This window comes from Poeciliopsis prolifica, unplaced genomic scaffold, assembly GCF_027474105.1.
Source record: "Poeciliopsis prolifica strain line A6 unplaced genomic scaffold, Auburn_PproV2 SCAFFOLD006, whole genome shotgun sequence".
In the NCBI taxonomy this organism is placed as follows: domain Eukaryota; kingdom Metazoa; phylum Chordata; class Actinopteri; order Cyprinodontiformes; family Poeciliidae; genus Poeciliopsis; species Poeciliopsis prolifica.
In genome coordinates, this window is record NW_026562381.1 from 17,031,281 (window position 1) to 17,050,995 (window position 19,715).

The 19,715-nt window shown below is 37.0% G+C and overlaps 1 protein-coding gene across 1 annotated transcript in view; it reads left to right on the forward strand.

Moving 5' to 3' along the window:
* Positions 1 to 19,715, forward strand: part of LOC129360392 (teneurin-3-like) — a 179,510-nt gene that overhangs the window by 10,779 nt on the left and 149,016 nt on the right. The window contains 2 exon segments of the mRNA XM_055030568.1: positions 3,782 to 4,273; positions 6,039 to 6,314. Coding sequence (XP_054886543.1) covers positions 4,003 to 4,273; positions 6,039 to 6,314 — 547 coding nt within the window. The 5' untranslated portion in view covers positions 3,782 to 4,002.

Genomic DNA, 19,715 nt, shown 5'->3' on the forward strand with positions numbered 1-19,715 from the left:
TCATCATCAGACATGAAACAAGTAAATCTCAGACCCTTGAAACCTCTCCAGCTGCCTTGAAGAGCCAAATGACTTGGAGCCGTTTCCCCTCACTGTATCTTACAGATGGTTTATGGTTTATGCTTCAAAGAAGTGCAGAAGTGTGGGACAGCAGTAGGTGTCGGGGGGACGGTATTCAACTGGCAGGGGAGTTGTTGAGATGTGTGTAGAGCTGCGCCGCATAGCTCATGAATTGTCTTCTTCCGTGGCTCAGTGGCTCGCAGGAGGACCTCTGTGTGACACTAATTTTGCATTGTCGACTCCTCTACTGAATGGTCACGGGTGACTGACTGTCCTGATTCAGCTGCATGATCAAAGGTAGGAAGGTAGAAATGAAAAGGCCTGCCTTAAAGTTTCTGTTTAAAAGCAAGAAGGCAAATCTTCACTTTCTTGCCTTTGTTTCTTTTGAGAGGTTGGATGCAGATTTTTTGCAGTGAAGACATTGCACATTCAGTTTATTTAAGTTCGGACTTTACTGCCAATGCAGAAGCACATACAAGAGTATCTAGAACCTTTCGTACATAATTTAGACTATCACAAATACCTCTCAGGTGTTTTGCAATTCTGTTTACATACAAGCGAGACACTTGAAGTAGCTGTGAATAGATCCCATCCTCAGTCACACAGGGATGTTTGTACAGGGCCATGCATGGTCACTCAAGGGCTTATAGCTGATTAGGACGCAAATCTAAATCCTACTATAGTGCAGAATGCAGCTTAGTGGGTGAGACTTGTAGCATTAGCCGTTCTTCAGACAGCGAATCTCTTTACAAGTCCATAAAGAAGACGAGGATCGTAATCAGGGATGCTCCTGGGCGTGTCCGCACACACTCATCCCATGCATTAATCTGCCCGTCTGGACGGCTGTGTACAATTTGCTGAAAGTGATGAGATGTGATTGAGACGGCTTGCGGCATCTAAAAACAACTGCTTGGGGTGCAGTGTGGAGACTTGAGAGGAAGGGTTACAGGAGAGTCTGTCGCTGATTGCATCTCAGCCCTTCAGGGAAACAGAGTCATATCAGACAACTTTGGGAGGTGGGGGAGGAAGTTTAATAGGTGTGGAAGAGCTTACAATTTTCATTATCCCTGCATCCTGCACTGCACCGGTGACTGCTCCAGGTTTTGGGAAGTCTCCGGGGCTGGCGCTATCTCGCAGTGTGACGGTACACTATCCTGGGTTCATTGAAATGTTTTGATGCTTGATGTGAAACAAAGTAGATCTCATTTGGGAAAAGATGGAGTCTGATGCTCCAGTCTTACTGCTCAGCCAAGAGAGAAATGAAATTTAGTTCGTGGTGTGTGAGTGTGTGTCAGGAGGCAGTGGAAAATGGCTGGTAATAAACACTTCTGACACACCACAGCTCCCTTCCACATTCCACGATGGGATTGGGAAGTCATCTATGAATTTATACCAGCTAGAAGATTTTAACTGATGTATCAGATGCTCCTCTGCATATAAACAACTAATGTCAAAGGCCAGGATGGCCATACAAAATCACAATAGATCCTGAAATCAGGAGGTTTTTTTCTTGGTGTGTTCGGCTCAATTTGTTAGCCTGTGTACTGATAAATAGACATCGTTTTTTTTTTCTGAAAATAGATGTCTTCATTTGTAATAGACTTCCAGGGGTGGGCAATATGGCTTCCTGCCCAGGGCGGCTTTCCTCTGTGGACACCAAAAGAAAGAGAGAAAAAAGAAAAACTGTGTCAGTTGTTTTGTAAAAGGAGGAATAGAATGATGATAAATATTAAATAATTAATTTTAAAATTAAGCATCAATATAATTTTGCAAAACTCTTTTGTTTGCTACAGTTGGACTTCACAGGTGGTTAGGGATATTCTGCTTTCAGTGGAACTTCAACTTCAAAACACTGAGCATCATTAAGTTATTGATCTTTAGGAAGTGTGGAAAAGCTTTTAATGTTTACAATTTTTATTGGTATATTTTGGTGATGAGCATTTTTAAAAGGAAGCTTTCCTTATGAAAATGTTAAACACGGTTCTTAAACATAAGGAGGGAAAACTTTTTAACATCTTGTAAAACCAATGTTTTAATTGTTTGTCGAAGTATTTTTATTTCCATTCGGTAATAAAAACAGCTTGTTTTCAAGCTGTTTATTTCTACTTATCAATTTTATATGTTCTTTGAGACACACACACATACAAATAATTCCCTTCTCACCCTCAGCGGGTGGTTCTTATCCTCTGAGCTCGGGTCGTCTACCAGAGGCCTGGGAGCTTGAGGGTCCTGCAGTATCTTGGCTGTGCCAAGGACTGCGCATTGCTCCAGTGTGGGGGTGACTGCATACATACAGTACATGTATATATATATACATATGTACATTTAGCACCATATAATCCATCCCCAAAAAAGGAAAAAACTGAAAACATCGTCTGTGATATTTTTATGTATTGTGATATATATTTTTATGACAATATCACCTATTTAGTTATTTTTGTTTTAGTTCTCATCCCAATTTGGACCAATTGGATCTGATCCGACCGAAATAAGCAGAATGATATGCAGAATGACCTTCTGCTGCTAGATGAGATTTATTGGAGTCGTATAATGTCCTTACAGTACGTTAATAAAAGTATGCAGATCGTCATTCTCTGTAGTCGGTTGTAAAAGGTGGTATAAAATATTTGCCTGGCAGTTATACCTCAAGCGATTTGGTAGCCCGAAAAATGGGAATGAAGTTTGGCATGAAACACTGAAGAATGAAGGCGCAGAATGAGGAGGGCCCTCTGCGGTTGGTAGTACACTAAAGGGCCATCTGCATGTTATTCAAAGAATTGAAAAAGTTAAGATTCAAACTGAACAAAAGTTCTTTCAAATGCAGTTTGAGAAAGACTGAGTCCACAATTTTTTCATCTCTCCTATAAAACAAAACAAAAAAAAATTAAACCTTCTGTGACAGAAAGTTAACTTCTCGTCGCTTCTGTCTTTGGGTTTTATTCCACCACAGATCCAGGTGAAGTTTCTCCGCACTCTTCAGTTTGTTTGGGCTCACGATGAATAATTCCTGTTGCAAATGCATTAAGGTTTCTGTGGAAACGGCTGCTTTCCCACAGTGGCAGTTTTGCAGGAAACACGTTTCTGTTATGACTTTTCAGAGCCTTGACTATTCCAAAAAAAACAAACTTGCATTTAACCTCCATTTTAGTGATGTGGAAGCAAAAATTCAAGACAGATCTTTAAAAACAAGTAGTTGTTTGCAGGTATATTTAGCACCATAAGTAAAAGGTTTAATAATTTAGGGACCAGCTCCTATATTTTACTTAGCTGCCACAGCCTAACAAAATATATATATAGGAGCTATTAATTTTTAATTAGTCTTTGTCTTCACCCTCGTTATTGTTGCTCCTCTGTGTATTTAAATGAAAACTGCTGAACAGTTAGATTGAAAATTTTTATTGTAATATAATTTTGGTCTGTTGTAAATTTAGATTATGTTTTCTATTTTCCAGAAGAACAAATTGACAAATGGTCTGTTTATCGTTTTTAGTCAACTTTCAGAAGCTAAACCCACTTTTACCATCTGAAACAAGCAAAAAAAAGGAAGTTGTTCAAGAATAGAAGTCAAGTGTTCATGAGTGAAGTATCAGAGGTGTAGAGGGAGCGTTGGGGTGGGGCAGTGAGAACCAGATAAGTGTGCTTTTGAAGATGAAGCTGCAGGATTAGTGTTATCGGAGCTCCTTGCTACCTTTCCTCATCTCTCGTTTTTTTTTCCCCCCAGGTGCAGCAGGTGGACAGCCGAATGGACTGAAGAAAAAAGCGACAGGGGTTCAGAAGTGAGGAGGAGGGATTTGGAGAGGAAATCAGTCACAGGACGAGAATCGCAGCCCAGAGAGAGCAGGAAGGGGGAGCTGAAAGAAAGCGAAATAATCCAGTGGTGAACGTCTCAGTAGAGTGTCAGTAGCAAAAGGGAGGGAGTTGGATGCCCAGCATGCCGGCAGCATGGAAAGGGTGAGGGAGCAGCGGCCTTTCTGCTCGCTGTCCAAGAGTCAGAGGGAGCGGGACAGAGACTGCGAGAGAGACAAGGATCGGGAGCGGCGCTACACAGCTTCCTCCACGGACCGGGACAACGGAGCCTGTCGTGTTCCCACTCAGAAATCGTACAGTTCCAGCGAGACCCTGCAGGCCTTCGACCATGACCCCTCACGGATGCTGTTTGGAGGCAGAGTCAAGGAGATGGTCCACAAGGAGACAGCAGAATACACCAGGCCTGGTTAGTGAAAACAGGCTTTTTCTATCAAATGTTGTACATCTGTTACATACTTTTCTGAAATATGATGTACATATTTACCTGACAGTAATATGAGATAAGGTCTAATGAACATTTTTCTTTTAAATGTAACTGCTTAATTGTGGAAGCGATGGAAAAACACTTCAGTTTACAAAAGTGGAAACTTTCATTCTCTCTTCTTTAGTAAATAAAATAAATAACAAAATCTTCATATTCTTGTTGTTTTGCTGCTGTTTACTAGTGTAAACATGTTAATTAGGAAAATGAACATAGATGCAGGGATTTTGTCATTTGTTTACCAAAATGAAAAATCTCACAGTTTTATTCTTTTTATCTGTGCAAAATTGATGTGGAAAAAAAATACAATATCCCAAGAAGACCTCCAGACTGTGGTAAACACAATTAAAGGAAGTCACTAAGGCATAATCAAGTGTTATTTTCTGAAGCTTTTGGAGAAAACTCATTTAGAACATGATCCAATGGGCTCCCCTGATCCTATAAAACATTCCAACCATTCTGGACTACGGTAAAATATAAAAGCAGTGCCTAAAAAGTAACACTTGCTTTTAATTGGCTGGTGGAAGCTGCTTTAAATTGTGTAATTAAAAAGTTTGAGCACTTTACTCTATTTTATGGCACTCGTTGGGCTCATAAGATTGCAATCAGAAAATCTATCCATTACTCCCTTACGTTTTCCCACTGCTAATTGGTGTCCGTTTCAGATTTAATGGGATCAAGATGAAGTTGTGGGAAGAAAACTGCCTTTATTTTTTAATGTAATGTAGACATTTAGAGTTGGAATCTGTTTCTTATATATTCATGGTAAATGCCAGATTTAAAGAGCATATTTACTTCATTCAGCGTGTGCGTGTGCATGTGTGTGTGTTTGTGTGTGTGAATAACAAAAATAAAAGACAAACAATTTTGCTTGTTTAATATTTTAGAGGGTAGAAAAAAATTTGAATAGAATAACTATTTTTTTTTCCTTAATGCAATTATATTTTATAAACACTTGCTTTAGTTTAAAAAAATAAAATTTTAAAAACATAATTTTTTTTCTGTGATTTTTGTCACTTGCCTAATTATTCAACAATCAATCAATTTTATCTTATGTTTTTAATTATATACATGCATATATAGTAATATAGTTTTGCCTTATAGAACATAGTGTTTATATACAAATATATTAAATTAGAAACATAATAAATATATTCTCCCTGTCCACAAAAAATATATTATTTATTTATTCTTTTACATAGAAGACACAGTGAACTGAAAAGTTGGAATAGTTTTTCCCATAATTCTGGAACTTCTAGTTGAACTCAATGGTAGTTTTTTTTGTTTGCTGTGCATTATCCCGTGGGGAAAAATGCATAGACATTTATGACAGCTTATTATTTTTTTCTGGTGTATGTAGAATAGAAGCCCTAACTAGCTGCAAGTGGAGAGCAAAAACCATGTGTTGTTGACAAAGTTAAAATGTTTTCTAAACAGTGTACCTAAAAAAAGATATATATATATATATATATATATATATATATATATATATATATATATATATATTATGTCACAACAAAATATTTTATTTTTGGTTTAAGAATATTTTTTTATGAATTGATTGCAGAAAATGTGGGGGATTTAGATGTTCAGAATCAGACATCACGTTGCTCATCAGTAGGTTGTGTTCTTGGCTATTAACCTGGTTGTTGCTCGGTTTGTTAACTTTACAACTTGCTGTCGTTTACAGGACAGACATTTTCATTGAGGCAGCTCGGGATTTGTGAGCCCGCAGCTCGCAGAGGCTTGGCTCTCTGCCCTGAGACCGGCCTGTCCCACCCACTCAGCAGCTACACCCGGGGGCCGGCCGCCACAGAAAACCATGAACCTGTATCACCGGAACGTACCATGACTCTTTGGGGAACGGGGGCAAAATCTGGGCAGAATTCATGCCTCTCCAGCCGTTCCAATTCGGCGCTCACGCTCACTGACACGGAAATGGACAATAAATCGGACACTGAGATGGGTGAGTAGGGCACAGTTTGCATCTCACTCCCCCCTCTTTGATTCAAAGAATGGAAGAAAATCACTAGGTAGAAAAAGCAGCAGCACGGTCAGTGCTGCAGACGAGCTCCTGATTGGTGGAAGGAGGTGGAAGTGTGATTGGTGGGGCAGCTTTTCGAGAGGCATTTGCAGCTGTCTTTGTTTGGATCAAAGGGGAGAGTCTTTGCTGCATTCAGAGAAAAAATTCGCCCTGAGATTGAGTGCTTGCTAGTCACCTGGTCCGTCTCGGCAGGAAGCCGAGGAGTTTGATAAAGTTTCCCCATGGGCTATCGCAGAATCAAAGATAGCTTTGTGCGCCTCTGTCTGAGATTTTGCTTAGAAATTCTGCAGTGGTTGACTGGGCATACATAATGGCTGATTAAATGGGCACAATGGTTTGAAGTGCAAATTTGATCATGCTGAAAACCTGAGATGGTAGATTGGGCTTCTCTGTTTGAAGAGGGCAAATCTTTCTACACTAAAGAAAGGCAATGTTTATGGATTGTTTAAATGTGTACCTGTCTGCTTTTAGGCTCATTTATGTCAAACTGAGTTCACAGCTTGATTCTTTCATGCTGGTATTTTACTGTTTAATGACTTTAGTTTCATTTTGCATCATAAAGTCTTTAAATTGATCATCTCACCTGTTTACATTTTGGTGTAATCCTAAATTTCGGTTTGAAATTAATGTTTTCTGTTGTAATTAGTTCTGTGCTCTGAAAGCTCTCTTGACTTCATATGTCATTCATCATCATTATGGTGTCACCATTGTAACACATGTGATGCAAAGCTCTAATTATTTTTAAGAAATCGATGTTATCAAAGAATGGCAGGCAGTTCGAATAATTAGGGTTTATTACACGTCCCTGGCAAGAACATTAAATAAAGGGTAAAAAGGAACATGGCTTGTTCTCTTGCTATCAATTTTTATACTGAAAACATTGGCCACAGTCTGACATTTGAGACAAGTCATTTTCTTAATAGCAGCATTCATCATGGGGAGCTCATCTACTGGGGTGGGGGAGCTGACTTCGTCCTCTACCTTTTCAAAATGCCATCACAATTCAAATCCAAGCATCTGTTCCTGAAACTGGCCTCAAAGGAAATGCTCCTCACCTCCTCGGCGCCTCACTCAGGACACATTTGTTGTTCTATATGCCAGAAACGAAACTGCATCTCGAGAGGCTGGTCCGTTTTGCAGGAGAACACAGAGCTTTGCTTCAATAGATCCTCTCCTGTGCTTTGATTCCTTCTGCGCCGCAACCACTTAAAAGTGTGTGACCTCACACACTCTCATGCGCACTCCACAGTCAGGAAATGCCTCAAGAAGCTTCTGCTGATTGGCTCAGGTTTGAACAATGTCCTGCTGGGAGTTAAGGTCACTCGCAAGGCAGGAGTGAGTTTATATTTTTGGTCATTCCAGGAATAAAAATTGTTTCTTTTTCAACGTTGCGAAAAGTGAATTCTTTCTTATTTTCAGTTTCATTTAATTTAAAATTCAAACTTTTTATAACCTTTTCTTGGTTTATTGCATTTCAAGTCAGAACAAAAAAAAAAAACCTGCCTCTGTTCCACCTCTATAGATCTTTGTCTTTTTTTTTTCCTTTGGCAGGAAGCATTGCACTTTTGACTTTCACTATTTAATGAAGCAGCTAAGAGAAATGACCCATCCAAAGGTTTCTATCAACTCAATATGCATGCGGAAGCTCCGACAAGGGGCCGTTCAGCCCCACTTATTCATAAATGAACTCGATATTTCATTGTAATTTGCTCTGTTCTGCAGAGTGTTCGACACAGAGAAGTACCAAAGGCTGTGCGCGTTCGCAGCGTGTGGCATCTGCAGATATTCACCTCAGGGATAGAGGTCGGTTACTTAAACAGATGTACCCAGGGTGGTCATCAGGGGTCGGTCTGAAGCTCTGTAAATACTCAGATGGGACGACAGGAAGAATGAAAGCTAATATATTTTGTGGGCAGGGAGAAATTTAGTTATTTTGTATATTTGATTCAGAAGATAATCCGTTGTCACTGGAGGCTTTCCAAATTAGTCCAAACATTATTTAAATATTTCAGTGTTTGTGCATTAGTTTTCTCCCATTTATTTATTTATTTACTTTTCCATCTTTGTTTTTCTCTGTCTTTTTGTATGTCTTTGTTTCTTCCTTTCTTTATTCCTTGTCTACTTTCTTTGTATTTTTTATTTATGTTTTTCTCTGTTTTTACTTAGTCGCTTTAAAGAAAATTTTAAAACGTCAAAGACGTCTTTAGTTGAGATATTTATTTATTTTATTCCAGCTAATATTTATTTTCAAAATAAATAAATATGTATTGTATGGAGAGCTGGCAGATGAATAAATGATTAAATAAATATATTAATTAAATAAATGGAAAAAAGCTTTATAAACCTCTTTGAGGGCCCTAGGTCCTAAAAAAAAGTCATACAAAAGTAATTTACACACAGAGAATATTACATAAAATAATCCTGTAATTAAGATATGTTACCTAGATATTACAATGACACAGTTTGAACGACTGAATAAGTCATTAATGCTTGAAGTTCTTTGCAACACAATCAAAATTTTGTTGAACGTATTTTAAGAAAATAAGAAGAGAGAAACCTCCAGTTCAAACAGTAATTATGGTGGGATATACTTATGCATAGTTGGGTTTATTTAGTCATATTAGAGAGTATCAATGATTCTAGAAGGACCTATTTAAGTTATGCAAATTCTATTTGGGATTTCAAATGGAGTTGAATGTAGGTCACTTTGTGTCTCTAGCATTTCTAGTTTCCTGCAGACATTTTAAGTTGATTGAATATAGTAAAAAATAAAAAAATAAAAAAAAAATGTAAATGCAGCAAACCACATATTGTAATTCTCCTCTCTAACTGAGAATATGGACATGTTTCTGTGATCCAGATTTAAGATTTAATACCCCAGGGTGATATTTGGAGCTGAGAGTTGTTTCAGGTTCTGTCGGCATCCAGAGGAAATGAATTTTAACTAAGTACAGAAAATGTCCTGATTTAAAAATGTGAACAAATTCCCTCCAAACAAAACAAAAAGCCACTGTGTGCTCTTCTCACTTGAGCTTAGGGTACTCTTTAAAACGAAAACCTTGTTGTGAAGGTTCCTTATATATTTATATTGTTTGTGTTAGGTCAAAGAACATCCTCGGAGGAAAAGTCCAAACTACCAAGGAGACTGATCACCCCTCCCCTCCCCCACACACACACACACACACCTCCAATGTTGGCTGTGCTGTGCTTAAAATCAATATTATATCCTTCATAAAACATGAATGACTTCATGCAGCAAAAACATTGCATGGCCCAGTTGAGTTGTATTCCTAATAGGGTGTGAAAAAGCTCACGCTCACTTGTTAGGTATTACAGGTGGAGAGCTTCAGCACCTGACAACAGCTTTCCTCAACTTTATGAAACATATCAGGTGGATTTATTGTTTAACGGAGGGACTTGATGCCTGCTGAAGCTTGTTTTGAAGCAAACTACTTCCCCGGTAATGTCTGTCATCCTGGGCTAAAGAGCCACTGTTTTCTGGCATTTTTATCCGTGTCTGCGGCGTTGGAGCTCCCCCCCCACCACCAACACCGCCCCCCGGCTCATGATGGGGTGCAAAGGGGCAGCCTCTGGTTCCTCTCACAGTTTAACCACAGATGACCTTTTACTCTATTTCTGTCCGCAGCTACATACAAGTAGTCAGACACACACACAGACACACAACACGCGTAAATAGAAGCAGACAAAAACACAGTAACATGAACACACCAGGAGCAAGCACCTTGTAAGAAATGTTGCTAGAAATTATATTTGCTAATAGAATATTGATAATAACTATAATATATTTTTGTATATACTAATCTCAATATTTGTATTTGTTTTGATTATTACATATTATTTAATTAATTTATTTATTCTAAAAAACTAATTATTATTATTATTATTATTATTATTATTATTATTATTATTATTATTATTATTATTATTATCGACAGTAGCATTTCCTTTTGGGTCATTTTTCCACACTCACCAGTTCAAACCTTAATTTCCTTCCATTTTTTTACCTCTAAAGAAATGTTGTATCCATATACATAAACCATGCTGCATCTGTTTAATTTATTGAGAATTAAATAATTTATATTTATTATGGGGATCAACTGTCATAAAAATGTTAAATTAAATTACAATTTGCCATAATAGCTGTATTTTTTGGGGGGTTTTGATCCACCTGTGAGTCTGTTGATCCCAGATTAAACTAGATCCTTCCTGTTAGCATTCGGTATGAATTGGAGTTAAAGCCAGTTTTTCTTAGCCTATTTGGAGCTTATAGAAAATTTTCTTAAACAGTTAATTATCAAAGTGGATGTGAGATGTCATTTTATTTTTTATTTGAGTTGTTGTCTTTCACTGGTCCCCTACTCTGTTTTTTTTTTCTATTTTGTCCTTTTCATCTTTATCTCTTTGCTTCCTGATCCAGATTCGGCTCCTTGTGCCATTACCTTAAAGTCAACTGTACAACAGGACATTTTTTTCTTTCCACACTTTAGTTGAGGAAATCTGCTTCACAAACTGCAAGGCAAGCAGTCCCACCAGACTCTTTGTCTAAGCTGCCAGTACAGGACACTTGTAGAGGCTTTGTGTGCTGTGGCCTGCACCTCCTGTCCAAACCTATTGTGGGAAACAGTGTGTTGCATTCATGCTTTCATAGAGGACGCGGGGAAGCAGCAGGGCCTTGCATGTCCGTGTTCTTATCCAGGAGTGTTTACTAGGGGGATGTAGCAGAAAAGAATTTCAATTTGTTCAAGTCACAGGTCTACACGGCGGTCATAGACATTTTACAGTTGTGTGTAGCAGATTTACTGCGTGAACAGAGCCAGTAAAAGGTTAATTAAATCAGGAGAGAAGTCACGGCAAAGTATTCTGTAGCACAGCAAGCTTTCCTTGGAGCACAGAAATCCTCTAACATGCCTCTCTGCATGTTGCTGCTCACTCATTACATGCGCACACACTTCCATATCTCACTTTGGTGTTTTTGTCACACTATACCTTCCAAAGATTAGAGAAATCAACCAAATGTGCGGACATGTTTGCGCACACACACCGCCATACATGCCGGAGGGGCGTCACGCTGATGGAGGTGACAAGCCATCTGTCAAATTCCTGTCTCAGATCCGCGCCTTGTATTGTGACAGTGGAATCAGCCTATTGATCGTAGCATGAAGAAATCCTTTCTCACCGCTTTCATAATTCAACATGACACAAGCTGATCTCCAAAAGGATAAATATCAGGGTTTTTTTCTTTACCCTTTGGTCTGGAGGGACAGTCATTTGTGAGATGCTTGAAGAATATTCAGTTATTGGCAGAGCAAACTGTTTCATGATTTGTTGATTGGGGTTAGAAAGGTGTGTCTGAGTTTTATTTGGTGCCTCGTCAAAGGAGGAGGTTCGCTTTGATCGTCATCATTTTTACTGTCACCACTTCTCTTCTGGCTGCTGTTGTCACCGCTTAAGTGCCGGCGCTGTAAAGTGCTGAGGGTGATGGGATATGGGATTCGGTAATGAGATGTCATGGCTGCTGTTGTGCTTAGCCCTCATACATTGCTTTCTGTTTTAGAGTGATTTGGGGAAGTCTTGAAGGGGTCACTGCCCTCTTGTTTTCAAAGAACACAGGTCAGGGACTTTTCAGCCTCTTTCAGCTCAAACGACAAAATGATCTCTGATTTTTTTTTTTTTTTTCTCCCACATAGTTCTTTTCTACAACCTGACTCATGGTGTGTGCAATGATGGCATTCTCGCCTCTTTGGTTTATTCTTGTGCTCAGGCACATTCACAACATCACAGCACCACATAGTGAAAAACTTCTTCACTCACCACAGCTACCCCCTACTGAGTAGATGATCTGATTAGACTTTGGAGTGTCTGGCTGTATAAATTTGCATATTAATAAGGAAAAGCTGATTTTCTTGAAGCTACTATGTCCCTTTAATACTTCAAAGACAGAATTTCAAATAACATCAATGTGAAGACGGTTTATTGCGTCTCTAGAAGTATTTCCTAATGAATGTGTTTTTCATATGCTTCAGACATGCAGATCTTACTATGAACTTAAACATGGTTTAACGTAAGGAGGGACTAATTTGAGATGATAAAATGAACAAAGCAAATAGATACATCTTTTGTTTATTTCAATGTGAAAACTGATTTATTTCATATTCATATTTTGTCAAAAAATACTTAAATATGCATTTTGAAATTTTGGACATAAAACTAGTGCTATAGTTTTAAAATATGCAATTTTAGAACTGTGAGCTTAATAATCACTGCTTAATTAACACATTATTATATTTTTGGGAGATTAAATTTATGCTAATACAGTAATCATTAATCACCGTTTTTTTTCTTTTTGTAGTTAATTCTTAAATGGCATTGTCTGTGATTTTACTTCAGTGAAACTCTTTTATGTGAAATAATCAGCAGTTGTTTTTCTTTTGTTTCTTAATGAAGTTAAGACATTTTTCTTTATCTTAAAAAGCTGTTTCATCTGTCCAGCCTGTGTTTCCTGAAGCAATGTTTGCTCCACAGTTGACCAGGCTACAAGTTAAACCCTGAAAGTTGGAAATCTGTCAACATCATTTATTCTGCTGTGAAAAATACAAACTGTGGTTGTTATGGCAGCAAAGGGGCAAAAAGAAAACATAAAAAAACACAGTAAATACTTGGTCTGATCTGAACTTAATAGACATTTGTGAGCTATTTTTATAAAAAAGAAAAAAAATAAATACATTTTGACCCAACAACCTTCATTTGAGAAACTCCAAGGTCTTTGCATGTTTAAGTTGTTTGATTTTTTTTTTTTTTAAGAAGCCAGTAATGTAATGGAAAAACAAAATTGAGTGGTTATTTGATTTTCATTTTAAAATACTGAATAATACATGGAGATATAATCTATATTTCTTTGCTAATCAAAAGCACATGAAGATAATTTAGAAGATTGTTTAGATTTTCTTTTTAGGTTATAAATAATACAAATCTAAATTGGTCCCAAGATAAATTAAAAATGTATAAATTTTTGCACATTTTCATACCCTGCAGTGAAGCCACTCTTAGATATACACATCTTCCAAAAAGTTACTTTAAATGTGACTAAATAAATGTAGCTTGGTACTGCCCACCTCTGGGTGCAGCAGGGGTGAGCAAGAGCTCACAAAGTGCTAAAAAATATAAAAATACATTTCTTCATCTAAATTAAAAAACATATGCTATATTCAATTCAAATCAATTTCAAAAATACTTTCCTTATCCAAAAGGGAAATGAATTGTTTTTGTAACTAATATTACTATCAGTTTTGTAAATAATTGTAGATACAGATGGCTCTGGGGAAGAAGGCTCTTCTGTAGCAGTCTGTATTACAGCAAATATGAAGGAGCCTCTGACTGAAGACTCTCTGTTGTTGTATGAGTTTCAGGAAAAAAATGCTCAGGGTTGTCCATAATTTGCAGAATATTTTTCTCTGTATGTTTTTGTTAAACTGTATTCCTGTTATTGTGGAAAAATTGCAGCTCAAGGTTTACACAAGAAATAGCGCCTCCTACAGTCATGTTCATGAGCACAATAGTTGCAAAACTGGGTTATATTATATTTTGATCCACAGAAAGGCAATTGTCTTGTGCTACAATTTATTTCAATATGAAATCTTAATATTAAGTCAATGTACAAGCTGTTTATGTGTCTAAACATCAATATTTTTTTTCTATTTTATTTCCATGTAAAAAAATATTAAAACTGAAATTTCAGGTACCAGATTTGTTTTTTTTCATCACAATCATGCATATGAACAACAAGCACACATTGAGTCCATAGGAGGTGCTGTTTCATTTACGTCCCACCCATGTTTTTCAAGAAAGATATAGATAAACAAGAGCATACAAATAAAATGCTGTAATGAATTTCAACAACTTATTTTTTTTAATGTGGTTTTATTTATCCACTTGTCAGCTATTTGCTAGTAAAAAATGAGGTGTTGTCTCTTTGCTGATAATTTTATTTTAGAATTTTAACATTTTAAGCATCAAAAATAATCAAACAACATTTAAATTTCAGAGTTTCCATTGTGAGTCACCTAAATAAATAAATGTTTGATAAGTTTTTTAATGTATTTCCTAGCTAATTTCTGATGGAGAAAATCCAAAAATCAAAACATGCATAGACCCCAAAGGCTGTCTCTTTATTAATTCATAACTCTTTTTGGTATAAAAACACAACACTGAGGTTTGCATTTAATTTGAGTCTTGCAGGTCAGTATCAATAGATTTAACATAATAGAATATAAATATTGTCTTAATCTCAACATTTTAATCCACACCTGGATTAAAAGTGTGGACAAAAATAAGACTGTATATAAATCAATAATAAAATCTCTTTCCCAGACAAGGTAATGTTAGTGAAACAGCCCTCTAATATTTTAAGAGGCTGTAAATTGTCAGCCATAGTTTAAAGATATTCACTATTGGACTCTTCCCTCTTAATAAAAACAAACCACTTTCTCCTTTCTCAGAAAAAAAACAACCAAACATTTATCTGCTTCGCTTGGATCAAATGATGGTAGCGCTTCACTGAGGAGGTTTATTTTATAGCTTATTTAGTCAGTAAAGGCAGGTTAGGGTCTAATTTACAAGATTCTTTTACACGTACATAAAAAGCACTACTTAGAGGGAATAAATAAATAAATAAATGCTTTATACCTCCCAATCTCATATTTTCACCTCTTTTTGGAGTGAAAAAAGACGTTATAGGGGCCAAAACTCTTCCTTTCCCTGTAATTCACATCATGCATGCAGCAATGTCTCAACTCTGTGCACGGCTCACACTAATCACACTCTATAGAGAGACTGCAGGACTTGTCATTACGATTAGGAATTACTCTACACTTGTCAATTACGAGACCACTATTTACCGTCCTCAGGAGAAAATGGTTCATTTCATTTCATCACACAACCTAATTGAGTGATTGTATTACCGTGCAACATGGAAATAGACAAGAAGACATTTTTTATACTCTATGAATATTAATGTTTGAGACTAAAATCATCATGTTGATCCATTAGTTTTGTTGGTAATTACATGTATGTCTGGTATCTTCTCTACAATTAATGGTGTTCAGAACCCACCCATCTACCTCGGCTTCCTCGAGAAAAGGTCTCACAGGGAAACATCCGTGTCGTGGAGAAATTGTAGTGTGATTAATTCAGAGTGCAGTTTAGTTGTTTGCATTTATTGCATGCAAGCAAATACCAGAGCTGAAAGAGATGGCTGGAAACTGATAACCTTGAGAAGACGGTCAAATGTTGAACAGATGGGATACGGTATCCATGTCTGCTTTGGTTCATATGGGCCGGTATAGTTTTCCTGTCCTATTCTGGATCGACACACAGTTTTAAGATGTTGCCTTCAGACTCTATCATATCAGTTTCATTTAGTTTTGTGTCTTCTTCTTTTTAATCATCTATCTTGGGACTGCAGAGTATTAGTTACATCTGTTGCTTCTCTGGTTTTGGTTTTTAGCCTTTTGTTTCGCTGTTTTTAACGTTAGCAATCAGAAAGGTAAAGATCAAGGTGATCGCTGCACCTGAATGTGAATGTCTGCCGTTGGAAAGGTTTGAAAGTCTCTTTGCTTGTTGCTTCGCTGTGTCCTTCAGCAAGACACTGGGGCCAAAATGTTGGAATTGCAAAGTATCTTCAGCCATGGAGTGGAGTTTTAATGCTCCGGGCTCCAATGATAAACCAGAGGTTCCCCATCTCTCTTTTATGAAGTTGGTCAATTAAGAGATCACAAATAATGCCACTGAACATGCTTACATGTTTTGTGTTAAGTGCCGATTAAGTTTTAGACACATATAGTTAATAGCATTTATTTTCATGATATTCATAGTTACAGAAAAAAAAAATCTCTTTTTCACACAGAAGGAAAATATTTCATTTAAAGCTTTCATCTCAATCAGGATTTCAGTCACTTTACGTCATGATAGCAGCTTGTTTCTACATTGACCACAGAGAAAATCCTTCAATCTACATCCTGCTGCTGCATCGGATAGTTTTTCTGTTTGTCTCATTTAACAATGCATCCATTGAGACTTGCACATAGTCAGGGTCCTGCATGTTTCTGGAGCATGTTCACTAACATTTCATGTCTGATGTTTTTCCTTCACATAAACTCTTTATAGCCTCAAAAAAGACTGACAACAACCAGTGATAAAAAATTACATTAATGATGAATATTTTATGACTGAGCTCCTGCTAAGGGAAGCGTTTTCTTCTTTTTAATATCACTTTTAAAAACCTTCAATTTTTAATATAAAATTACAGCAATATTTTTCATTCAGAAACTTTTCCTGAAAGTAGCCAGTGATAAGTGATTATGATTTAAAAACATTTGGACAATTTAAAAAATAATAAAAATCCTAGAACATAGAGAAAAGGGTTGCTGAGATGAAGCTTTTTGGACAGATTTGGGTGAGAATATGAGAATAAAGGAAATTCACTTTCACATTAAAACACAGAAAATTACTGCAAAACTTTAGACTGGCCTGGTTATGGAGGCGGCATGTTGGAGTAGCTCTGTTATGTTTGTTATGATTTGTTTTCTCTGTAAACATTTGTTCATTTTTTTGGGTTGAGACATTTCAGATGCTGCAGTTGAACAGATTTTTTTCTCTCACTTTCTTTTACTTTTGAAGCCTTATGAAGCGTAGCCATGGCCACAACATATTGTTTTTACAATTGGGAGGAGCTGATTAGCATCTCAAAAGCTCAAATAATACCTTACCTATGACTCAGAGAAGTTGAAAAAGTTGCTTGATGGATGCAGAGCAGAGAGAGGAGGAGCAAGTTCAAACCATCTCTTCCACCCTTCATAATGGGCAAGAACCATTTCCCCGACTCCAGAAATTTAAAAAGAAGCATTAAAAACAAGTAATGTAGATTAGCAGTGCTTGTTAGCAGCTGATGATGTCATCCAGGACATATTGCTGTGGAATATTATCTCTGCTGCCTGGATGTTAAGCTGTTTGTGTGTCGTCAGTGATGAGTCTATACAACAACAGTCTTCAGTCAGAGGCCTCTTCAGATTTATTGGAAGACTGACTGTTACTGGAGATTCTTCCTGACACGGGCATCACCATCCACAATCACTCTTTGAAGTGACTTGGATGATATAATTTACAATAAAATTTAATTTTCCTTTGGGATAAATTACGTATTTTTAAATTGAATTGAAATGTATTACTCCTGTTTTGATTATTTCTTTAGGTTTTTTATGAAAATGCTCAGACAGAAATGCAAACAGAAGCTAAACTAGTCAACTATTAATAAAATGTCTTTTTAGCCTATCTGAGACATGAGGCCTGGAGGTGGGAGTACCGTGTCTCTGTTAACAGCTCTCGCCACAAGCTGCTCTTATTTTTTTTTCTGACTCTTTTCGAGCAAAATCAGCCTGAAATTACCTTATTCATTGATATTTGCATGAAATGTTGGCAAGTTTGCTGGCTGTAGTAAAAACATCACATTACCTTCTTAACTGTTATATATATATATATATATATATATATATATATATATATATATATATATATATATATATATATATATATATATATATATATTTTTTTTTATTATTATTTTTTATTTTTTTTTTTTTGTATATGATCCTGATGTCATCCTCATCCAAATCTCAAAGCGTGTCATCCATGCTTAAAATAGATTGCATTGCAAAATAAAACAAATCCATATTCCTTTAGTAGGGCAGTTTGATTGAGCAGTGCTCCTCTTCTAAAGGACAGTCTAATGGCTTTATAGTAAGACTTCAAGGGCTGATTGGAAAGAAGGTGATGGTGCAATCCAGAGGAACACACACACTCCCAATACCTGCACTCTCTTACTTTCCTTAAGGGAAAAAGGTCAGTATCTAGAGGAGGAAATGGTGAGCTATTGTTATGATTGATCACACAGCAAGGTCTAGGGAGGACGCAGTGTCACTTTCATTGTCAAACTCATTATGCCACAGGAGAAGATTCCCTACCTTTTCTCCTGGTTCCCTTTCCCACATCAGGAATGTGAAGAAACCCTTCTGTCTGCACACACAAGACGGGTTTGTCAAACTCAAAAGCCAGGTGAAATATGCTGAATGCACATAATACTTCCAGCCTAAAATTTAGTGTGAGGAAATGGATGATTCTGAAGTGAGAAAAAGAAACCAACGCAAGCATCTGAAATGAGCCCTCAGTCAGAATATTAGCAATAATAACCGTCAACTTACACCATTGACAATGTGGAGAACTGCCAAATCAATTAAAATAAAGCAAAATGGAAGTGTTGTAGCCAAAGGCAACTTGCAAGAGGTTTGGAATGATATGCCGGTCCTGATTAAAAATGAATGGTATCAGAATACATAAAGCCTTCTGGCCAAGTGCCCAGAGCCAAGCATCCTGAAACTGTGGTCACTTCAGTGGCAGAGGAGAGGCATTAGGTATCCATGATATGAAGGGATGCTCAAGTAACAGACTGTTCTCGGTTCAATTCATCTAATCACCAATGCAAACCTAAGCACTTTGCAGATATAGATTTGAGGCCAACGATTGATATTGTACACCATGTAAAGTGATTCATGCTCAAAGAAAGAAAACATATTCTCCTGCAGATGCGTCTTTTCTGCGTATTTTGAATCAGCATCAGAGCCGGGCCTTTTATCTTGGCCCAGCTGAACTCAACCCAGCATCAACATGCACAACATGAATCAGAATCCTTCATTCGCTCATCAAAATCTTATATCCCCTCAAAAAACTCCTTTCATTGTTTAGTCCTGATCCCTAAATAGGTGTGATTTACATTTGTGTGATGAAATTACAGATGAAGCAGGATTTTTTTTTTCTATGTTCTTGTTTGTTCGTGTTGATTTACATTAGAAGTGAATGATTTATGAATACTTGATTGGATTTGAATGGATTTGCTAGTCCAGCTGCTTTGTAGCCGTTTGCATCATGCACCTTCTTTGGATTCTGTATCCAGTGGTTTTGACAGAAATTTTTCACTAAAGTAAAGCAAAGATCAGTTTCCAGCAGATAATAAAAAAAAAAAAAAAAAAAAAAAAAAAAAAAAAAAACAGACACTAATTTGTGAGATTAAGTAAATAATCCAAGGTCATCCAACGGGAATGAGTATCTGATTCCTAACTTTTAGATGGTCCTTCCTGTGGATTGTTTTGCGTCGGGAGTATTGATCATGCCTAAAGGCTTCCAAGAGAGGTGAAGCCATCTCTGCCAAGTGTAGAGGTCACTCAGATAAATTGGCCAGGTTGGCTTTTAGCAGCT